Below are 24548 nucleotides of genomic sequence, written 5' to 3'. Positions count from 1 at the left end.
GCATGTGCCAGTGAGAGCCTGTGTGTATGAATGTATGAGAGAGAGCATGTGCCAGTGAGAGCCTGTGTGTATGAATGATTGTATGAGAGAGAGCATGTGCCAGTGAGAGCCTGTGTGTGTGTGAGAAAGAGAAATGCATGTGAGAATGAGAACCTGACTGTGTGTTTGAGGGAAGAAGATGGAGAGAAAAGAAACAGAAAAAAAGACAATATAAAAGGAATTGGCAAAAAAATAAGAAAGGGAAGGTGGAAAAAAAAAGCCTGTGACCAATCAATTAGAAAACTAAGATCAGACAGCAAAGGCAAAAAAAAAAATTACTTTTTAGTGATTGGCACATGTAATCTTTGGGAATGTGCAAGAATAGCACTTTCTCTACGGATCTCACAATGTACGAGATCAGCATGGAGAACGTGGAAGCCCACGGGGCCTGCACAGAGGAGGCAGCAGAATGGGCTTCAGTGTCAGTAGCAGCAATCGGCACCTCCCCAATAGCCATGTGGCAGCAGTGACAGTGGCAGCAGAGGAATGAGAGAGGTTCCGAGATTGCTGGCAAAAGAGAGGGGGGTGGAGGCTCGGACGGTACAGAGGTCGATGACTTCGATTCCTCGACGGTCCGAGACTTGCGATGTCGATGATGATGCTTTTCCCTCCGATCCCCTCGATCATCGGGGGAAGGGACGGGAGTCGATGGCCGTGGAGACATCGATGGCAGGCGGTCACCGGGAGGTTGTCGACGATGGTGTGACTTCGACGGTGCCGGTTCCGAGGACGTCGATGCGATGGATGGCGGAGTGTGAGCATGGAAGAGGAGTCCCATCTTCTCCATTCTGGCTTTGCGACCTTTTGGTGTCATGAGGGCACATTTGGTGCAAGTCAGGACATCATGCTCACTACCTAAACACGATACACAGACTCTATGAGGGTCTGTGATGGACATGGTGCGCGAACAGTCTGTGCACCGACGAAACCCTGACGCCATGGCCATTGACCAAAAATTTAGCCGCGGGACGGTCGACAGCCAGCAGGCCGCGAGGGCCAAAGTCGACGGTAATCGAAGGAAAAAGACGGCAAAAACTTACCGGACACCGCGGGCTAAACTTTGATAGAGGAGGGACCCCTGTGGGGCGAATTTTGCTTAAAGTAGTCCGTGAAAAAATTCCTATCAGGAATGTGGTAAGAGCTCCTTAACCACGTGGCTACTGCTGCGCGAAAAAAAGAAGACTGAAGGGGGACCCCTGCTGGCTGCAGGGTTGGTGCCATGCTGGGCAAGCCCAGTTGGGGCCAGTCAAAGTTCTGGAAACTTTGACAGAAGTTTTCCGTGATTGGGCTCCATCCTGATGATGTCACCCATTTGTGAGGACTAACATCCTGCTGTCCTGTGAGAACATTCAGTTGCCAGGGAGCACAATAGTATCACTTAGTGGCCAGCTCATCATATACTAGCCAGGGCCTGTTATGCTGGCTGCACTACATAGAAGGGAGGAGCTTAACCAACCAACTGGAAAAAAAAGAAAAAAGTGTGTTTGAGGCCAAGGGGATTCCAGGGATATTGCATATGATGGCTCATGGGATGGGAGGCCAATTCTAACTGATTTGGAAGACCAAAGGAGCATGAGGAAATTGGTTCAGCAAAACATAATTCAGTGTTAAAACATCTAAAATGTGCATGTGGACAGCAATACACCCATGAATGTGTGTACATGGCAGAACGTCTCTCTTAGAGCACAAGTATTATTGCATATTATTTGAGGCAGGAAGACTTGAACCATGAGTAGGTACTATTGTTTTTATTTTTCACAGGAATTTCAGAGTTTAACAAACAAAAAACTGGAGGAAATACAGTGTAAAAAACATTTTTTCCCCACGGATTTACTCCTGTGTTTATTGGTTATAACAAACACTGAAATTCCTGGGAAAAATAAAAGTTGAAAATGAAGGTCCCTAACCTTGAGTGAAGAGAGGCAAACACTTCTGTCAGCCTGAAGCCACCAGAGAGCAATCACTCTTTTACTCTAACAGATACATTAACTTATAAAGAACATATGAAATTTTATAGGCGGTTTGTGAAAGAGTTTTATATTTAAAGTTGACACATGGAAATGTTCTCCAGCTGCCCCCTGCCTCCATGTGGATCAGCCGAATTGTGGTTTTCAGCACACATGGGAACTATGACCGGTGATAAGGCGGAAGGCGCACCAGCTAATTCAACTCTAGCACTGCTTTTAAAAATGGCACACTCATCACTGCACACCCACAGCCATAACTATGTAAACCCACCACTGCTAGACTAGCTAGCACAGTTGCACATCTACATCTCTGAAACACAGAGGAAGCGATTGTAGGCTGGCCCCCCCTCCCATGGATATAGAATGAAACGGAGACGATCATGGTCAAACACTGCTCTTTATTTTATACAAACAGCATTCACTTTATTCCTGAAAAATCCTCTAGAATTTAAATACTTTTTTTCTTTTAATCTGAACACATACGACAATGCGACACATTATTTACATCTCTCCAATCATGTGTTACAGATCATTCAACATTGTTTTTTGTTTTTTTTTTTACCCAAAAGGATGTTTTTCAATTCAAACTAAGACATCAATCAAAAACAAGTTAAAACCTGAAGCAACATTGGCACAGTTAGTTCATGGTACGGGTTACCTTGCCACAACTTATATTTTACACCTGGCTTTTCTCCCACCTGCTCTCGGACATCGAAATGGAGTAAACATTGTGCTATCCCTTCCTGTGGCTCTGAGCATGGTCTCCTGACGACACCCTATTTATTGCATGCTCCAGTTTTAACCGAGTTGGACCTTAAAGAAAGATATTGCTTCCAGCCGTGGCACACAGCAACGGAACTACAGCATACAGGGAGAAAACCTCAAACCAGCACTGGCTTAATGTTCCTTTCCAAGACTTCAGTTGTCCTTAAGATGCCCTAGTTGCACATATACAAAAAAAACTAAAAAAAATTCTAATCTTAAGGGCTAGAAAAGTTCTTTGTCCTTAAAAGAAGAAAACATTATAGAGCAAACAATTAATAGAAAACAATGTGTGCTGCTCCCAGCCACCCCATACAGAAAATTTCAGAATATTAAGTTCTGCTCGGAGTCACAATTATCCTTTGCAGTCTTGCAGCCTACAAAAACTTCATTTTGATGTTTTTAAGAAGCAAGCACAGTGCAAAAGCATGCCAAGCATGCCCCCAATCAGAGAGGGTGCTCAATTGTAGGAGGAAACCTTTTAACAGAAAAAGGAAGTTGTGAAAATACATCATGCAAAAGTGGAAGCAGCAGGCGGTTCATCCAAAAGCAAAGACCTATTGGAGGGACTCAACAACATTTTTTACTGTTCCCAGTTGTTGGTATTAGATTCTCTGTACTCCTGTCAGTCATGTGCAGCTGCAGATGTATTGTATTTTTCACTCCATAAGACGCACCTAACCATAAGACGCACCTAGGATTTAGAGCAGGAAAATTAAAAAAAAAAAATAGTTTAAATAAAATAATGGTGTGCTAAAACGGCTCTGTTCCCGGGCATCTGTGCGTCTTATGGAACAAATTAGGGAAGGGTATAAAATGTTTTTTTGTCCCCATTTCATTTTCGGGTCTGGGGAGGGCCATTTCTGACCACTCCCCAGATCAGAAAACTTTTATCATTCTCTTTCCTGGAAAAACAAAATAAAACAAACCCTCATCCCAACCCTTTAAATTTAATTAACTATAACCCCCACCCTCCTGACCCCCCCCCAAGACTTGCCAACAGTCCCTGGTGATCCAGCGGGGGTCCGGAAGCGATCTGCACTTGGGCCGTCGGATGCCAGTATTCAAAATGGCGCCGATAGCCTTTGCCCTTACTATGTCACAGAGGCTACTGGTGCCATTGGTCAGACCCTGTCACATGGTAGGAGCAATGGACGGCCAATGCCATCTTGTGCTCCTACCATGTGACAGGGTCTGACCAATGGCACCGGGAGCCTCTGTGACATAGTAAGGGCAAAGGCTATCGGCGCCATTTTGAATACTGGCATCCGACGGCCCAAGTGCAGGAGATCGCTCCTGGACCCCCGCTGGACCACTAGGGACTTCTGGCAGGTCTTGGGGGGAGAGGGGTCAGGAGGGTGGGGGTTGTAGTTAGTTTTTTTTTAATATTTGCTCCATAAGATGCACAGACATTTTCCCTCCACTTTTGGGGGAAAAAAAGTGCATCTTATGTAGCGAAAAATACGGTACTTAGTTTGATTTAGAGAATAAAGTCAGGGAGAATGGGGGGGAGGGGTTAACTGTCGTGAGTAACCCAATGCAAGAGAATGATAGATCAACTAGTGGAAATCCCCCTTACCCAGTACCTGCCCGAAATGAAGTACTGTAGAAAGTGCCTGCCAGCAAACAAACATCTTTCCCCCTCCCCCCCAACCAATGGAAGATGGGGAGATTGGACAGAAAAAAAATCACAAAGGGGGGTGATAAGGCTTTTTAGTTCTTTTAAAGCAAAAATCAGTAGCAGTGAACATCCCACCCCTGCAAAAAATAAAGCAAAATTTCTTACTTTGTAATAGGTGTTATCCCAGGACAGCAGGATGTAGTCCTCACATATGGGTGACGTCACTGACGGAGCCCTATCACGGAAAACTTTCTGTCAAACTTTCTAGAAACTTTTGATTGGCACTCTGAGGCCACTGAGCATGCCCAGGATGCTATAATTCCCTGATCCACAGGGGTCTCCCTTCGGTCTCGTTTGTAGCAATAAGCTTTAGCCAAAAATAAAATAATAAAACGTATCGGACCCAACTCCATGGGGTGGCAGGTGGGTTTCGTGAGGACTACATCCTGCTGTCCTGGGATAACACCTATTACAAGGTAAGCAATTTTGCTTTATCCCAGGACAAGCAGGATGCTAGTCCTCACATATGGGTGATTAGCAAGCTATAGGCTGAATCAATATGTAGTGAACCAACAGCGTACAACTTGTGCAATAGGCACAACAACTGGTGTACTTTTGGGGAATTTTGAGGCAGCCTGGAATCGCAGCAGGTTGGATGTAGAAGGAGTTGGGATTAAGTTGGAAACAAGTTCTTTAAGACAGATTGTCCGTAGGCTGAATCTTGTCTTCCTTCCTTGTCTAAGCAGTAATGAGCTGCAAAGATGTGAAGAGAACTCCATGTTGCAGCTTTACATATGTCAGCTATTGGCACTGAACGATAGTGTGCTACTGAGGTTGACATTGCTCTTACTGAATGCGTCTTTACTCACCCTTGGAGAGGAAGGCCTGCTTTTTCATAGCAGAACTCTATACAATCTGCAAGCCAGTAGGAGAGAGTTTGTTTTCCCACTGCTTTACCTGGTTTGTTTGGATCAAAAGAATCAAAGAGTTGAGTGGATTTCCTATGGACTGCAGTACGGCCTAAGTAATATGCAAGTGCACGTTTACAGTCCAAAGTGTGCAAAGACCTCTCCCCTTGGTGAGAGTGCGGTCTTGGGAAGAATGTGGGCAAGGCTATGGATTGATTCAAATGGAATTTCGTAACTACCTTGGGAAGGAATTTTGGGTGTGTACGGAGTACTACTCTGTCATGTAGGAACTTCGTATGTGACAAGTGCTTGTAACTCACTAACTCTTCTAGCAGATGTAATGGCTATTAAGAAGATAGTCTTCCATGTGAGAAATTTAACATTGCAGGAAGCCACGGGTTTGAGCATGAGTCTTGATAGTACTACATTAAGGTCCCATTCTGTGACCGGTGGTTGTATAGGGGGTTTAAGATGAATTAAACCTCTAATGAATCTACTGACAAGGGATTGTACTGATATTGGTGCATCCCCTATTGTATTATGGTACGCTGAGATTGCACTGAGATGTACTCTTACTGATGAGGTCTGGAGACCAGAGTCTGAAAGGTGCCATAGATAGTCTAATAAAGATGAAGTGGAGCATGAAAAAGGGTTATTAGCGGTCTCGGGGGATACGCGTATAGAAGGCCTGAATTCCAGGGGCGAGCAAAGGCGTCCTTGGCTAACTGGTTTCTCCGCTGGTGCAGGGAGCAGAATCTGTCCACTTTGTGATTCAGTTCAGATGCAAAGAGGTCCACTGTTGGTTGACCCCAACTTTGAAAAATCCTAGTCGCTACCAAGGGGTCCAGGGACCACTCGTGAGGTTGGAATTGACGACTGAGACGGTCTGCTAATACGTTATGAATTCCTGCCAAATAAGTGGCCCAGAGAAACATGGAATGTGTCAGGGCCTAGTCCCAAATCTGTGCTGCTTCTTGACAAAGGAGATACGAGCCTGTACCTCCCTGTTTGTTCAAGTACCACATGGCTACTGTGTTGTCTGTCTGTATCAAAACAGTCTTGTGAGAAAGGCAGTCCTTAAACGTATGCAGCACATAACTTATAGCTCGAAGCTCTAGGAAATTGATTTGAAATGTTGCTTCGAGTTTCGTCCAAGTACCTTGCGTTTGGAGGTTTCCTATGTGCGCTCCCCACCCTAAGGTGGACGCATTGGTAGTCAAAGTTACTTGCGGAATTGGCTGTTGGAAGGGTAGGCCTGTGAGCAAGTTGTCCGTGTTCTCCCACCAGAGGAGAGAAGAACGTAGTTGTTGAGTTATTTGGAGATGACAGTGGTTGATTGGCTTGTAGCCACTGCGCTCTCAATGTCCATTGAGTGACCCTCATGGCTAATCTGGCCATAGGAGTGACATGAACTGGGGAGGCCATGTGGCTGAGCAGAGTTAGGAACTGATGGGCTGTCACCTGTGTCCTTGTGCTTAGAGATTTCGCTAATGAAGAGAATGTCTCTGCATGGTCTTTTGGAAGGAAAGCTCTTGACGTTATGGTGTTTAATTCTGCTCCGATGAATTGCAATAGGCGAGATGGTATGAAATGGGATTTCTGGTAGTTGATTAGGAATGGAGTAAATTGATTGTGAGCTTGAGAGAGTTGATAGCTCCTTGTCTTGACTGGCTTCTGATGAGCCAGTCGTCCAGATAGGGAAAAACGTGTACACTTTCCTTGTGTAACTGGGCCGCTGCCACCGCCAGGCACTTTGTGAACACTTGAGGTGCTGAGGCAAGTCCAAACAGTAGAAGTCAGTACTGGAAATGCTGATGTCCCACCAGAAAGCGTAGATACTTGCGATGAGGAGGGAATATTGGAATGTGAGCATAAGAACATAAGAATATGCCATAGTGGGTCAGACCAAGGGTCCATCAAGCCCAGCATCCTGTTTCCAACAGTGGCCAATCCAGGCCATAAGAACCTGGCAAGTACCCAAAAACTAAGTCTATTCCATGTTACCGTTGCTAATGGCAGTGGCTATTCTCTAGGTGAACTTAATAGCAGGTAGTGGACTTCTCCTCCAAGAACTTATCCAATCCTTTTTTAAACACAGCTATACTAACTGCACTAACCACATCCTCTGGCAACAAATTCCAGAGTTTAATTGTGCGCTGAGTACAAAATAACTTTCTCCGATTAGTTTTAAATGTGCCACATGCTAACTTCATGGAGTGCCCCCTAGTCTTTCTATTATCCGAAAGCGTAAATAACCTATTCACATCTACCCATTCTAGACCTCTCATGATTTTAAACACCTCTATCATATCCCCCCTCAGCCGTCTCTTCTCCAAGCTGAAGAGTCCTAACCTCTTTAGTCTTTCCTCATAGGGGAGCTGTTCCATTCCCCTTATCATTTTGGTAGCCCTTCTCTGTACCTTCTCCATCGCAATTATATCTTTTTTGAGATGCGGCGACCAGAATTGTATACAGTATTCAAGTTGCGGTCTCACCATGGAGCGATACAGAGGCATTATGACATTTTCCATTTTGTTCACCATTCTAATAATTCCCAACATTCTGTTTGCTTTTTTGACTGCCGCAGCACACTGAACCGACGATTTCAATGTGTTATCCACTATGACGCCTAGATCTCTTGAAGATCCAGAGAACAGAGCCAATCTCCCGTTTGAAGTAGAGGTAGCATGGTACCTAGGGATACCATTCTGAACTTTTCTTTGCGCAGGAATTTGTTGAGTTTCCGGAGGTCTAATATGGGACATAGGCCTCCTGTTTTCTTTGGAATGAGGAAATATTGGGAATAGAATCCTCTGCCCTGGTGAGGTCGGGGAACTGGTTCCACGGCCCTGGTTCCCAGAAGGGTGGATAATTCTTTTTGTAGAAGCGTGGAATGATTTTGAGTTGTCCAGAACGATCTGGGTGGAGCATCGTTTGGTAGAGTTAGAAAGTCCAGATGGTAACCTTGAGACTTGATTGAGAGTACCCATTGGTTGGTGGTGATGTGCGACCAATTTTGATGAAAAAAGGCTATTCGACCTCCTACAGCTAGAGTTGGGGTTGGATTGGTGGACAGGCTTCTGTTCTCTGGTGAGATTTCAAAACCCCGAGGCTGGACCTGTCTGGGGTGGAGGCTGGGCTCTAGGAGCTCGTGGCTGTCGGACTTGGGCTCTTTGTACAGGTCTTGTTGACCTACCACGAGGTGCTGGGGGGGGGGGGGTAGTATCTTCGTGGTCTGTAATATGGTATTTTTGAGTCTTTCCTGGGAGGTCTGCGTGCAGAAGATCGGGGTTCTGCTGGAACAGAGGAAAGCTGACGCAGTTTTTGAGTGCTCCTTGAGCTGTGATTCAGCTTCACGAACCTCGTCTCCAAAGAGGTTATCTCCTGTACAAGGAAGGTCTGCGAGGTTTTCTTGTATCTCTGACCGAAGGTCTGAGGCTTTCAACCAGGCCCATCTGCGAGCGCTGATGCCTGTTGCAGCCATCCTGGATGATGTTTCGAAGCTGTCATATGCTGTATGTACCTCGTGCTTTCCAGCTTCCAAGCCTTTGTAAATAATAGTATTGAAAGAATCCTGGAACTGTTGTGGAAGTGAATCAGATAGTTCTTGCAGTTGTTTCCATAGATTACGCTGGTATTGTGTCATATAAAGTTGGTATGACGCAAATCTGGAAACCAGCATTGAGCCTTGGAACATTTTTTTTCCCGATGGTGTCTAAGAATCTATGCTCCTTCCCAGGAGGAATAGATGAATGTGGCTTAATTCTTTTAGATTTCTTCTGGGCCGATTCTACCACCACAGAGTGGTGGGGAAGCTGAGGTTTCTGGAACCTTGGAATGTGCTGTACCAAATAGGTGACATCAGTCCGTTTATTGACAGGTGGTATGGTACAAGGGTGTTCCCCTAACCTGTGTTGGAGATCTACAAGTACCTCATGCACCGGTATTGCAAGAACTTCTTTTGGTGGATATACAAATTGTAAAACTTCTAAAGATTTTTGTCTGGTATCTTCCTCATCTCTAACTGGAATGGGATGGTATCAGCCATTTCTTTAACAAAAGTAGAAAAAGAGAGATCCTCTTGGGGAGATAGTCTTCTTTCCTCTGGAGGCGAGGGATCAGATAGGACTTCGTCCGAGGAAGTATCGGTGCCTGCATCTTCCCAGGTGTCTGAGTCGGGTCGACCTGGAGGCGAAGGAAGATGGAAAGGTGGTATCGAGGGCATCGATGGTTTCATCGGCGGCCTCGATGGAAGTAATGGAGAGAAGGAAGGTTTGGGAGGAGAAACTCCTGATGGACCTGGTGTTGGTTCAGGCATCGGTAAAGTCTTCGATACATCCTCATCTGTGGGCCGTGGCGTCGAAACATCTAGCGGATGCACCAGTATGGCACCGATAAGAGTGTCCAATTTTGCTAATATTGGTGCCAATAGCGACAGATCCGGCATCGGCAGAGGCATCGGTGATGGTATTGGCACTGGTAATGGAATCGGCACCGGTGATGGAATCAAAGGTAACTCCCGGATGGCATCTCGAACTGCCTGGCGTATATATACGTCCAGTTCCGCACTTATAACTGGTGAATTCAGAGCAGCTATAGGGGGTGGCAGTGAGGGCGAAACTGGTCAGACCACAGGTCCCTGTGATGGCACGGTACCCGGCACCAATGTCGGTGGGGATCGCCTGGGAGTCATAGGCCCTGAGGGCATCGATGACTCATCCATCCGCGGTTTCTTAGGAGTTGGTTCGATAGGCATCGAAGAAACTCCAGGCATCGTGTCAGAATCTGGATCCAGAGGCCTTCGATGACTGTTTCATTCGATGCTCGGAACTCTTTTTCTCGTAAAAGAGGTCGATTTGATAGATGACTGATAAGGGGTAGGTGACGGTCGGTCACCCGTTTCGTCCGGACGACATCGAGGTTTCAAAACCAATTTTTTAACTGCTCCAGCTGGAGATGATTGCGTTGAAGTCGACGGAAACAATTGAAGATGGAAAAGATGCTCTATCTTTTCCATACGAGTTCGTCTGCCCTTCGGTGTCATTTCAGCGCATTTCAGGCATGTCGATATGTCGTGTTTTTCGCCTAAACATAGCACACAATCAGTGTGCAGGTCCATTATGGACATTGTTTGAGTACAATTTAGGCATTTTTTAAACCCGGTAGCCATATTGAAAGCCCGACAGCTGTCGTGACTTTCTGATTAAAAATGTTTTGAAAACGGTAATGACTGGAAATAGTTTTACTCACCGGTGGTGAAAAAAGGGAAACCCCTACGGTGGGATAACTTTTTCCAATGATTTTTTAAAACTTTTTTGAAGTGTGAATATACCACACAGGGCTCCTGATCCGCGAGGCTAATAGCAGTGCGGAAAAAAAGAAGACTGAAGGGAGACCCCTGTGGATCAGGGAATTATAGCATGCTGGGCATGCTCAGTGGCCTCAGAGTGCCAGTCAAAAGTTTCTAGAAACTTTGACAGAAAGTTTTCCATAATAGGGCTCCGTCAGTGACGTCACCTATATGTGAGGACTAGCATCCTGCTTGTCCTGGGATAAAATAAAAAATTAAAATCTTTTTACAGAAAAAGTTCATTTCAACCATTTTCAGTTCCAGTCTATCAAGACCAACAGCATCAGTCATCATCTTAAAAGGGAAACACAATACACTTCAGCAGCTCTACATTGCATAGCAAACCGGTATGAAAAGAAAGCCCACATCACCTGTTAAAGGACAGGGCGTTCACCCTTAGACCTTTCTCCAGCCTCCATAAGGAACCCAACTGTACCAAGACCTGAGTGGGGCTCATTTGTCTCTGAAAGAGCAGCAGTTCAGCAGTATGTACACAACAGATTCAGTAAACAGAAACCAGGCATTATTTAAACACCATTTTCTCTTCAATGAAAGTTAATATATTTCTACTGCATGAAAGAATAAATACTCATTGAAAATGGTGAAAGGTTTAGCCAGACCTTTCCTGTAAGGCTTAGATTGATTTCCAGTCCATAGCAATAGGTCAGTTGGTAACCCGGAGACCTCTGTATTGTTTACACAAGGTTGTCCTATGACATAATAGGTCTTAATCTCTCCTTATTCCGGTTAAAAATGCCTTCTTGCACAGTCACTGTATTGTAAAGCAACACTACAATGAAGCAGACCTCATTAGACACTGTCACCTTCTGAAAGAATCAGTCTCAGTGTCTTCATATCATCCCCCCCCTGCGCAAACTGGTGAAGCAGAGGGCCATTTTTGTCAATTTGATATTGGCCCCGACCTCCAAATCCCCTTCAAAAGTAACACAAACTAGTTCTCGAGCACTGCTGGATTGTGTATGGGAGTCACCCGCAGCTGACGAAAGTGAAAGATCTGTGAAGCGGAATGGCATATAAAGTCACCCCTCCACAAGTTACAACAGCAGTGCTATAGATTTTCCAGGATTCCAAACTTACAGATGATGCTAGCCATTCAGATATTGGGGAGGGGGAGGGAGGAGAAATTCGCTGCCACAGATGCAGTGCTCTTCCACCTTCCCCTGGATTACCAGGCACACACAGCTCTTGGGGCAATCAGGGGAAGGTTGGGGCTCCAAAGCCTTCCGGTCATCATTCAAGCTAAATCAATTATGATAAATCAAAGCAGTTTTTATTAATGGCTCTGTAACCTATTCAGGCTCTAAAACATTCAGCTGTGCTTGGGCGTGTGGTCCTAGGTCTTGAAAAGTAAGAAACACAAAAAAAACGAAAGTGAGGAAGGGATACACTCCAATGCCATATGATACTGTATTTTCTTTACACAAGTATAAAGTTTACCTGAACAGCTGTCTAGGTGATCTCCAGGCTTTTATTACATGTCTGTAATTTTACATTCACTTACTAAAATGAGTCATCCCAGCATCTAGAAATATACTTTGCTTCTATGTGGTCTTTATATATTGATCTGGTACAATTATCCCTTGCAGTGGGGGGCCAGCTAGTTGTTCTCTGGTGTACAATGAACACAGAACTGAGAAAATTGTCCTTCTCTCTCTGTTTTTGTATTGCAACCAGGAGGAGCAGTTGGTGCTCCTCTGTATACTGTGCTTAATTCCTGCAGAAAACACTCAATGGGCTACGCAGAAAACTGCTTTCCGTGACTCTTTCAGCCTCTCCACTACTGACACAGTTGTTCAATTAAATTTTGGTTTATTTTGTTGCATCTTGGAATCCTTCTCGCCTCTGCTTGTAGACTTGTACTTGGCAGCAAAAAGTATACTAGCTAGTAAGTTGGTTTTTTTTTTCCTTAGCTCCTCTTTCAGTAGTGTTCATTGTGATATCCCTGCTTAGAATGATGTCAGGAACACAGCTTTGCCTTGTACGTAATTAAGGGGAGGATGGGGAAGCAGTGCCACATCCCCATCGGTACCGCATCGATGATTACGAGCATCTTCCTCATCAGGCCCTTCATTTCTGCAGGTTCTTCTCAGCAAAGTCAACTCGAAGAAAGCATCTTGTCCTGGTGCTGAAGTCAACAGCAGCATACCAGGACCTGAATGCACAGAAAAGGCCAGACCAAAACCCTTGGCACAGTGACTGCTATCATTCTGCCCGAGACACTTATGTTTAGCCGGCGCTGCAACTTCGTCCACTTATGTGAAGACAGAAGTAACAAAAGCATTCCTGCCCTTTCCAGCACCAAATTTCTTTGCACCAACTGCAAGACAACACCATCAAGTCAGCCTTCAACCATGGATCCCTTACTAAGAAAGCCATTTGTTCCCTAACTAGCAGGAGCCCCCTCCGCTGAATCTACCCCAAATGTGCCATTTCAAGTGTGAAAAAAAGGGTAAATTCCAACAAGGAACATCTGGGCTGCTGTAGTTTGTAAGGCACGACTGGAAAACCCAAAACATGACAGGACATAAGCCACAGAGCAGAGTCAGGAAACGAGTGTGTAACCTTTCTGGCCCCTACACAAATTCACTAACTAGATCCTAAGAAAAACAAGAGAGACTAAGGACTGCTGGTGAGAGGAAGATTCCTGATTTCTCAAGTTCTATAGGTGGGTCACCAATATAAGAGAGGGAAAAGTGGAAAAAAAAACAAAACCTAAGCACAAACAAAAAAGGTGCACATTATACAGATATGATTGCAGCTTTCCATTGTAAAATTAAGTTGCAATTTCAAGCTCAGAGTAAAAAGCCGCTGGGCAGCTGCACAACAGTAACTAAATGATGAGCTGGATGCGCCCGAAGGCAACAAGGTTTTCTGGGACTAGGGGAGATGTAAAGATTGCAGGGATCTAATGATCCATGAATTCTGCTGTCGATAAGTTTTTTGGGTGGCTACACATTGTAAGCAAAAGGGAACATTCATTCAGTCTGATTCCAAGGAACCTGACTGGGTTTCAAAGACCTGTTATTGTGCGTTCGGAGGTGTTAACTCCTCTAAAAATAAAGCTCATTAAAAACAAACAAAAAAAACCAACCAAAACACACACACACCTCCACTACAAAACTCTGCTTATAACATGGATACTTTCTGAACAGGGCATTAACTGCCAGCAAGCATCGTACTCCCTAGGGAATTCTAATGAAATACATCTTCCTGTGCTTCTTGCAAATATAAAAAATTACTAAAAAAAAAAAGTTCCCACAGTATATGTATTTTTAACAGGTTTTCTCCAAAGAATTTAGCTCATTTGCAAAATTGAATGACTTGTGAAATTTTACACCCACACACCAGAGAAACAAAAACTACTCTTGCAGCAGCACGTTAAGATTCAGATTGATTTCTTGCGCTCAGCAGCAGGTCCATGGGTTGTCCCTTCTCCTGCTGCTCCACAAGCTTATGCGGAGCTGTGAATCCACAGGCAACAGCTTCAGCGTATCTGCACAACAATTTAGAAGACAGATGATGATCTTCAACCTCTTAAATAATGTATTTGGTTTTGTTGGGTTTTTTTCATCATGTACTAAAAGTCGGAGATCACCACTGTATACAAAATTATGGCTTTTCCAGCTTACGTGCGCACACCTTCTAAAATCCATCAGTAAGCATCCTGGGTAGTGGTTCCTATTTTCCCAGTTTCAGCAGCAAGTTGTATATGTGCTTTGCACCTCAGGAGTGAACCTGCCAAGGCACTTAAAGAAAACATACATCTGTCAGAGATGCCACAATTGGGTTCCTGTCAGACTCGTCCACCAGCAGCTGGCATGAGTAACGTAGCTCATCTACACCACGGTGGTGGGGCTGGCAACATTTCTCTCCAAAGTGCCGCAAGCAGCTCCGGTTTTCTTCAGGATAGCCAAGAATTCAAGACTAGTCATGAACAACAAACCCTGGGAGCAAAAGAAAGCTCCTGAAGAGTTAAAATGAACATCCTGAAAACCAGAGCTGTGTATGGTGCTTGAAGAGTGGCACCTGTCACCCCTGGCCTAGGCTTTATTTCACTGCTGTATGATGTACTTGAATTATACAACAGAAATATGTATTAGGAAAGCTCAGGCTGTTTTCCTCCTGCTCCTGACATCAGGCATTTACTGACAGGCTGAGGCACTCAGGAGAATGAAGGGAACAGCCAGCTTCTTCAGACATTTTTCCTAAAAGAGACTTAAGAGCTATGGAGCACTTCCTTACTATCTTCATTTGATAAGATTTAAAAAAAAAAAAAAGTGGAAAAATTATTTTACTGTGTGTCCCTAAAAGACAAAAGATTTCAACTAATAAGATGCATAGAGATTAGATCTTGGCTGCCTGTAACAGAACATTAAAAAAACAAAACAAAACAAAATCCTGCTTGCTAGAAAGGAAAGTGACTTGGACAGATATCTGTAACCTTCATCTGTCCTTGGAAGCCAGTTTTTCAATCAGTTCTTGAAGTGGGGCAAGTTCTCTTCTGTCAATAAGGTTGAATTCCTACATGATGAGCCAAAAACAAACAAAAAAATTAAATTAAAGATTTCAAAGTTACAAGTTTGTAATTTTCACAACATTTTGAAGGTGAGCAATTTGGTATCTGGTCACTAATCATGTGTCTGTTATGAAATTACGAATGGGCACAACACTTTTTTCGTCCTGTGAATGATGACTTGACAGCAAGAGGCTTTGCTAGAACTGAAAGTGATATGATGCTGGTCTGACGGTTGTGAAATCGAGACGGAAGCATGCTGCTGCTGGGAATGTGCATGAAATAAGCATGAAAGATTCAGTGCATGCAAATTTATATCATGCGTGTTCATCGTGGATATCCTGAAAACCAGGCTGGCTGCGGGGTCTCTAGGACAGGTTTGGGAAGCCCTGGGAAGGTCCCTTCCATAGGGGTAACCATGTTAGTCCGTGCTGGCAAAAGTGAAACAGATTTGTGGCACCTTATAGACTTCACAGATTTATTGAGGCACACGCTTTTGAAGACAAAAGACAGTTTCATTAGTTGTATCTGAAGAAACGGACTTGTCCTCAAAAGCTCATTCCTCAGTAAATCTGTTAGTCCCCTAAGGTGCTGCCAGCCTCTGTGTTGTTTTTGCTGAAGATCCCCTTTGTCTCCGTTCAAACTGTGTCACGGTGTTGGGCTCCTGGTATGAGACTCTACTGAAAGTCTGTCCCAAGTGTCCACCACCCTATTTCCACTCTCAGTCCCTTTCAGCCTCCTCTCCAGCTTCAGACGACCACTTCTTGTCCTTGAGCTTCTCACGCTATGGTAAACGTTACTGAAGCCTGCAAGATATTTGAACGTTTCTCCGCTATCTCCCCTTTCCCCTGATCTGGGATAGAGCGTACAATTCTGAAAGTCAGTCTGACGGCGCAGAGCATGGCACCAACTATGGGCCCAGTGCTAAGCGATGTGTGCGGCATAATACAAAGAAAGCATAATCCCCTGCTAACACCACATCTATAATAAAGCATGGTGGTTTCAGCGTTATGTTTTGGGGACGCTTTGCAGCAGTGAGGAAGAGGGAGGCTTGTGAAGATCAAGGGAAAGATGGATGGTCCAAAGTACAGGCAGATTCTGGAGGGAAACCTGTTACAATCTGCACAGACCTAGGACTGGGAAGAAAATTCATCTTTCAGCAGAACGGTAACACTAGGTACAAGCAAAAGCAACAATGGATTGGGCCCAGCAAGAAGAAAGTGAATGTCCTCAAGTTGCTCAGTCAGAGCCCGGCCGCCCTGAATCCAATATAAACCTGTGGCAAGACTTGAAAACTGCAATCCACAGGCAATCCCCAACCAACTTGAAAAAGTTTGTGCTTTTTGCCAGAAGAATGGGCAAAAACTGTACCATTCTGCTATGCAAAGTTGGCAAACGCCTGTCCTAAATGATTAATGGCTGTTATTTCTGCAAAAGGGATTTCCACCAAGTATTGGTGGAGGAGTGTGAAGTCTTATGCAATCAAGACTTTTTTACTTTTTTTTTTTTTTTTTTAATTGCTTTTGGAATATTTGTATAATTGTTCTTTCATGAAGAAAGTGTAAAGCAGGGGTTGCTAACTAGTCCTCGAGAGCCACAAAGAGGCCAGGTTTTCAGGATATCCACAATGAATGTGCACGAGAGAGATTTGCATGCACTGCCTCCATTATATGCAAATTAGAGGCAGTACATGCAAGTCTCTCTCTCGTGAATATCCTGTAAACCTGGCCTGTTTGTGGTTCTCAAGGACTGGAGCCAGCCACCCCTCTCTATTACATTCATCAAGAAAGAACAATTATAGAAATATTCCAAAAGTAATTAAGAATAAAAAAAACCCCAAAAAGTTTGATTGCATAAGAGTGTGTTATGAAGATCAATGAGAAAAAAAAAAAGCTCCTAATTAATGCATTCTAATTTGTATATTTTATACAGCAGAATGTGAAAAAGGCACAAGGATGGAAAGAGTTTTGCAAGACGCTGTACCATCACTTTCTCAGTTTCCTTTCACAGATGTGATCACCAGATCTGTCAAAGTACTGATACCGGCTGTTTCACCAAAGATCCGTACAGAAAACGTCATCAGTAGCTGATGGGAAAAAAGTAAAAAAAAACAAACAAACAAAAAAACCCCACACCCTAAATAAGGAGTGTTTTAGGTCCTGGGGTTGAGAAAAAGCTGTCCTCAAAGGCTTAGGTGCACTTAAAGATTTAAAAAAAAAAAATAAATTGTGAAAATTCATGCCATTTGTTACATTTCAATAGTCCATAAGGCAAGTAGCAACATGAAACCTCTATCAAAATATTACTTCTAAGCTTTTACCTTTGAAATGCATTCGGTTCTGTTTTAATTGCTTTAGTTTCCATTAAGTACCCCAAGAAGAACCACATTCAGACAAGTATAATATACTGCACCACACAGAATGACATCTCACCAACTGTGTATCAGGCGTTTTCAACACGCATCTATTACCCCTTATACTGTAAGGGGTAACAGTGCGTCGAAAACGTGCAGCCAAACCCCCCCCCCCCCCCCGAAAACTAATAGCGCTCATCACGTACAAATGCATGTTGATGAGCCTATTAGTTAGTCACCCAGGATACTGAAAGTAAAATGTGCAGCCAAGCCACACATTTTACTCTCAGAAATTAACGCCTGCCCAATTAACTGCTTTTCTGTACACCTTCCGACTTAACATCCTAGCAATATTAAGTTGGAGGAACCAAAAATAAATAAATAAATAAATAAATAAAAACCTGCCCACTGGTCAGCGGGTTAGAAAAACGGACGCTCAATTTTACCAGCGTCCGTTTTCCTACCCTGTGGCTGTCAGTGGGTTCAAAAACCGGCGCCGGTAAAATCGAGCATCGGTTGTCGGACCCATTGATAGCCGCCTCTTCCACTAATAAGGAGGCGCTAGGGATGCCCTATTGTTCCTAGCGCCTCCTTATTAGCGTGACACCTCATTTAAATAGAGAATCGAGCACCCAGGAGAGGTGCCTGGGCTCTCCCACACTTTTTATAGTATCGACCTGCTTGTGGATTATTCATAGCATCACAACTAATCTTATCCAGCATAAATGAGCTAACTAGTGGCACACGTTTCCACGTGGCTACTTGCAGAGGTTCAGGGGAACTGCAGGTGTGCTATTTAAACAGATTCAAAAACAGCAATTAAAATACTAAATAAAGGCTTTTATAATCTGTTCAGTACATGTTGAGTACACCTCTGCTCACTTTTCCCAGGGGACTGCATTTCTGTCCATTAGGCCTTCAACTTTCCCAATGTGCGGTATGTACGACCATGCAGATATCCCGGGTTTGGTTCCCACACCAGGATTCTGCTCCCCATGTTGACCGGGGCAGTTGATGCTGCAGAGGCAGAGTTCACTCTCCCCAAGAGGAAGAAAAGCCTTAACCTATGCTCAAAGGTGACACCTAGTGGCCAAACTTAGGGTTCACATTACCATGTGCTGGGGAGAGCCATGGTCTGCGGCTCCTGGTCAAGGATGATTAGGGACTTTGGTTTCAATTTTTAATTTTATTTTTTCTGGGAATTTAAATGTTATAAAAAAAAAAGGACAGTGGAAAAAGATTTTTCAGTGATTTTTCTCCTGTGTGTTATAACAAAATAATTTTCCACTAAAATTTTTTTGATAACTTTGAAATTTCCAGGAAAAATAAAATAAAACTGAAAACGTAGGTCCCTAAGGGTGGTCTTTGCAATGGCTGGACTAGATGAAGCGGGAGGGGAGATTATTAAAAAAGGTAAAAAAAAACAAAAAACATCTGGCAGTTACAAATGCAGGCCCATGAACAGTGCTGAGCCCAAAGGAAGCCAGTTTAGATTGAGTCCCAAACCAGAAAAAACAAACAAAAAACCAGGACTTAGAAATGTCCCAGGGAAGCAGATGGTACTGCCAGGTGCATGGTTCTCAAAAGACGACACCAACTTACCTGAACAAAGAAAATAAAGTGCTTAAATGACGTGTTAAGGTGAGCCTCTTCCTGCAGCTGGATCACAGAGTCGAAGTGCTGATGATAAATGTGAGCATAAACCCGAAAAAGGCGCTTCAGAATGGTCTTTGCCACAGACATGAAGTTCTTGGGAAAGGGCACCCCTAGAAGCAAAAAGAAACACAGAACCAGGTCAGAGACCTCCCTTGGCCTCGTTGAGCCGAAAACACCCACAGCCCAGCCAGTGCTTAATCGCTCTGCAAGCGGCACGCCAGCCTCAACTCTGAGGGTCCGTGAGCTGCGAGGACCCTGCAGCTTCTCCGGCTGACCTCACTGAAGCTCTTTCGAGACCTCCACCTTAAGCACACATCTCCTCAGCTTCTGCTGAAACCAAGGGAGGGAACGGCCTGGCACCCTTTGGCCACAGGTGGGCGTGGGGGGTAAATAACTTTGTCAACATTAGCCCCCCCCTCCTCCACACTTTCCTGCTCCTTTTAAAAAGAAGGCACTCGTTGAGTCTTCTGCTTTTGGGGAGTGGGCAGGGAGGCAGCAGAGGGTGGGGGGTGGGGGGAGTGGGATCCAGCAGTTTCCTCTTATGCCTTTGAGTACCCAGGCTCAATTGAAACCGACCTCTGTTGGCGTGCAGCACCATGAGCCTTCATTCACACAACTTACCTGGCAGGATCCCAAGGGGGTCGATGGATTCCAAGCTGCTTATCCCAAGAATAAGCAGGGGATTTTTGCAACTCCATCTTAATAATGGTTAATGGACTTTTCCTCCAGGAACTTGTCCGAACCTTTTTCTAAATGCAGCTACACTAATAGCTTTCACCGCATAAGCTGGCAACCAAATCCAGAACTTAATTATGCGTTGAGTAAAAAAATAATTTTCTTGATTTAATTTGTTTTAAATGTATCACCTAGTAACTTCATTGTGTGTCTCCTAGCCTTTGTACTCTTTGAAAGAGTAAAATGATTAACATTTACTCGTTTCTCTCCATTAATTTGACAGACTTCCATCATATCTTTGTTTCATATGACAGATTCTTATGGGCAACAGCAAAGTCAGGTAAACGCTGTACTGCTTATATCATCTTGCAGATGGTGAAAGAATGCTGTGTGGCACACAAATGACAAAGGTCCCGCAGATTTTAACTTCTGAAGATGAAAATGCCATAGGGGAAATCTTGTGTACAGGGTTGTGCACTCATACTTTTCTAGTGGCATGATCAATCGTGATGACATTACATCATAGTTTTAAAGGCACAGTTTCATGAAAATGGTCTCAAAATTTTACAGAGTTTGACCACTTGCCAAACTCTTAAGAAAATCTATTCAGCAGCTTTTAAGATGGATCAGACACAAATAAAAAGTATTCAACTTCAAAACTTTTTCAGACTGTTTTTGTCTTCATCTAATGGGTTTTTACACTATTTGATACTTTATTAGAAGCTGTTGCAAACCAAACCTTGGGCATTTTTTAAATGGAGAAATTTAATAATTACCTGTTTTTTTCCTTGAAACCTGCTAAATCAGTCCAGATGTGTGGGGCTTATTCCATCCTGCCAGCAGATGGAGACAAGAGACCACACTTTTCTAGTGATATCATCACTGCTCTTAAGTTTGGCGAAGACTGGGCCTCTTGACAGCATACTTTTGTCAAAGCAATGATAAACTCAAAATGTACCCATTAAAAAACTTGCAACAATGCTATTAAAACAGGAAGAGAACTTCCAACAGATTAGAAGACAGAGCAATCTCAGGTTCTCCCCTCAGGAAGAGCCTGTAACCTTCTACATCCTTGAGGAAACGAAGCCAAGGATAAGGATAAATACACAAAACATAGCCACAGTTTTTCTGGGTGGGTTCTGAACTGGTGTAGCATGAATAAAGAAAAGAACATTATTAAATTCTTCCTCTTTTTCCATCATGCTAGACTAGTCCAAACACACGTGATCTACCCAAGCCCCTTAAATATGGGGGAAGACAAGGCTGCCCCAAGAACTCCTGCTCTAAATGCACTTCTGCTTTAGCTTGCGCATAATGTTTAGAGAATGAATGTAATGGCGACTACGTAACCACCTTCTAGATTATCCTCGTGAGCAGTCGCTGAAAATTCTGCCTATGAAGTCTAAGCTCTTGTGGAATGAGAACAAAGAGCCCCTAGCATCTGATATCCCTTTAGCAAGTAAGTGTCTCTTCAATCTATCTGGCCAAAGGCGATTTCGAGGCTGCTTTACCTATGCAACGGCCACTGTACAACAAATCTATCCATTTTCCAAAATGGGTCTTTCGCCTTCAGACATCTAAGAAGAATGCACTGGACATCTACAAAATGAAGGCTACCCGTCTTTCCGTGATCATTACTCTCCCAGAAGGCCAGGAGCAAATAGCCTGAATTAAATGAAAAGGCAATACAACCTCATGTGAAAAGACTGGAACTGGCCAAAAGGTGACCAACTTAGCAGAGAATACCAGGCAGGGATCTCAACAAGATAAGGCCTGCTATGAAATATGCCTAAAGGAATAGATAAGTACTAGAAAGACTGTCTTCAAGGAAAGATCCTTAGCAACGCCTACTTAATTGGCTCAAAAGGACAATCCACTAGAACTCAAGGTCCCACTGAGGAGCCAGGGCCCTTATTTGAGGGCAAGTGTTTGAACACCTCTCTTCCCCACCAAAGAGGAAATGGACTACATATGGATGAGCAGCCACTGAGATATCCCCCACCCTCAAGTGCAACCTCTGTAACATGAAATAAACAGTCTGAATCTTCAGGAAATAGAGGGTCACAACCTCAATAAAGTGAGCAAAATTAAAAAAAAAAAAATTTAAAAGGTGCAGCTACTAAGGTTAAAAATGTACATCAGGCATGGACACGGTTTAAAAATATCATGGAAGCCCAGTCCAGATGTATTCCACGCATTAAAAAAGTGGAAAGAAGGCCACACAACTGTCAGCAAGGTTAAATGAGAGGTAAGAGAGGCTATTTTATCAAAAAGAACTTTTAAAAAATTAGAAAAAGGATCCATCTGAAGAAAATAGGAAAAAACTAAAGCATTGGCAAGTTAGATGTAAAACTTTGATAAGACAGGCTAGGAGAGAATTTGAAAAGAAGTTGGCCATAGAGGCAAAAACTTTAAAAAATATATCTGAAGGACAAAGCCTGTGAAGGAGTCTGCTGAATCATTAGACAATTGAGGGGTGAAATGGGCACTTAGGGAAGATAAGGCCATTGCAGAAAGACTAAATGAATTCTTTGCTTCGGTGTTTACTAATGAGGATGTTGGGGAGATACCTGTGCCAGAAATGGTATTCAATGGTGATGATTCAGATGAACTGAACCAAATCACGATGAACCTGGAAGATGTAGTAGGCCAGATTGACAAACTAAAGAGAAGCTAATCACCTGGACCAGATTGTATACATACCAGAGTTCTGAAAGAACTAAAAAATGAAACTGCAGATCTATTACTAGTAATTTGTAACCTATCATTAAAATCGTCCATTGTACCTGAAGACTGGAGGAAGGTCAATGTAACCTTGATCTTTAAAAAGGGCTCCAGGAATAATAAGGGAAACTACAGACCGGTAAGCCTGACATCAGTTCTGGGAAAAATTGTGGAAGCTATTCTAAAAAATAAATAAATAAATAAAAAATAAAAAAATAAAAACATAGAACATATAGAAAGACATGGTTTAATGGGACACAGCCAGAATGGATTTACATAAGAGAAATCTTTCCTCACCAACCTACTACATTTTATTTTGGAAGGGGGTTAAAAAAATATATGTGGATAAAGGTGAGCAGGTAGATACTTGTGCATTTGGATTTTCAGAAGACTTTTGACAAACTCCCCCATGAGAGACTCCTGAGAAAATTAAAAAGTCATGGAATAGGAGATAATGTCCTACTGTGGATTACCAACTGGTTAAAAGATAGGAAACAGAGAGCAGGACTAAATGATCAGTTTTCTCAGTGGAGAAGGGTAAACAGTGAAGTGCCTCAGGTAAACAGTGAAGTGCCTCAGAGATCTGTACTGGGACCAGTTCTTTTTAATATACTGTATATACCTGTATATAAGTCGAGCTCATGAATAGGTCAAGGGCATTTTTGGGGCACAAAAGTAAGAAAATTGCTGTGACCCATGGTTAAGTCTAGGGTAAAACCTAGAGGGCTTATGACTATCCCCGGTGGTTCACTCCTTTCCTCCCTCCCCCATGGCTATCCAGGGGTCAATGTTAATTTCCTCTTCCTCCCCCCATAATTATTCTGATGACTATCCCCAGTCCTTCCCTCATGGCTATCCCCACTCGTTCACTCCTTCCCTCTCCCGATATATTAATTCATGAGCTGCTAGTAGGATGACGACAGAAGTCTGGGGGCATCCCGGGCCTGGGTTCCTTTGCTTCCAGTGAGTAAGTTACGGTAAGTCCCAGGTTCACCAGCAATCATGGGCGTTAGCTCCACCTCCTCTCCCAGCACACAGTTCTTCACCAGCGCGACTCAGAAAAACACAGGCTGGCCAGCTCTTTCTCTGAAGCAGTGGGGCAAGGGACCCTCATAGCTGCCTTGAACAGCTAATCACACTCCTCCTGCTCCTCTGTGATGACCACGGCAGCTAGATCAACCTCTCCTATCATTTCCGCAGCTGCAGCCCAGGCCCGGGATGCCCCCAAGCTCTCATCGTCCTGCTAACAGCTCTGAGTTAAGATATCGGGAGGGAAGGAAAGAGGGAGGGAAGGACTGGGGATAGTCATCACAATAATTATTGGGGGGGGGAGGATGAAGAAACTAGCATTGACTCGTGGATAAGGCGACCCTTTTTTAAAAATTAATTTTAAGACTTAAATTTCTCAACTTATACACAAATACCGTATTTTTCGCTCCATAAGACGCACTTTTTTCCCCCCAAAAGTGGGGGGAAAATGTCTGTGCGTCTTATGGAGCGAATGTAGCATCACAGACCATGCGAAACCTCTCCCTCGGTTGTTAGTTTTTAACAGAAAAACTCATGTCTTTCAAAAAACAGCAGTTCAAAATAAACAGGATGTGAAAAAAAGACACAGGCCACTCTCCAGTGGATTTAAAGATAACACAAGTTTGATGCATTGAACTTTCTTGGGAATCCCGCAGCAGTGACCTGTACAACTATAACTCTTTGGTAATGGGTTCACAAACGGAGAGCGCGTGCTTAGTAAAAAATTAAGGGCTATTCTTCCAAAACAAAAGAAGTTTGCTGGATGCTGTACTGGATTCATGGAGTTCAGATGCTGAACAGTCTACCTCTGGACAGCCATATCCCACCTCAGATCAAGAAGGTGATGCTGAGTCCAAACAACCAAGTAAGAAAAGAGGAAGATACAGGCAGTATTAACAGTGAGATACTAGAGGAAGCTATTGCAGTGGT

The 24548-nt window shown here is 43.7% G+C and overlaps 1 protein-coding gene across 1 annotated transcript in view; it reads right to left on the bottom strand.

The window, feature by feature from the left end:
- Nucleotides 1-14046: 14046 nt before the first annotated feature.
- MOB1B (MOB kinase activator 1B) overlaps nt 14047-24548 on the bottom strand; it is a 125512-nt gene continuing 115010 nt past the window's right edge. Inside the window, exons 5-6 of the mRNA XM_029598683.1 lie at nt 19137-19300; nt 14047-15189 (exon numbers count right to left, since the gene is read on the bottom strand). Of these exons, the coding sequence (XP_029454543.1) occupies nt 15112-15189; nt 19137-19300 (242 nt within the window). The 3' untranslated portion in view covers nt 14047-15111. The remainder of the gene's footprint in view (nt 15190-19136; nt 19301-24548) is intronic.

The sequence above is a fragment of the Rhinatrema bivittatum genome, chromosome 1, assembly GCF_901001135.1.
Source record: "Rhinatrema bivittatum chromosome 1, aRhiBiv1.1, whole genome shotgun sequence".
In the NCBI taxonomy this organism is placed as follows: Eukaryota; Metazoa; Chordata; class Amphibia; order Gymnophiona; family Rhinatrematidae; genus Rhinatrema; species Rhinatrema bivittatum.
The sequence above is the reverse complement of the archived record's forward strand: the minus strand, read 5'-3'. Positions and strand labels throughout refer to the sequence as shown.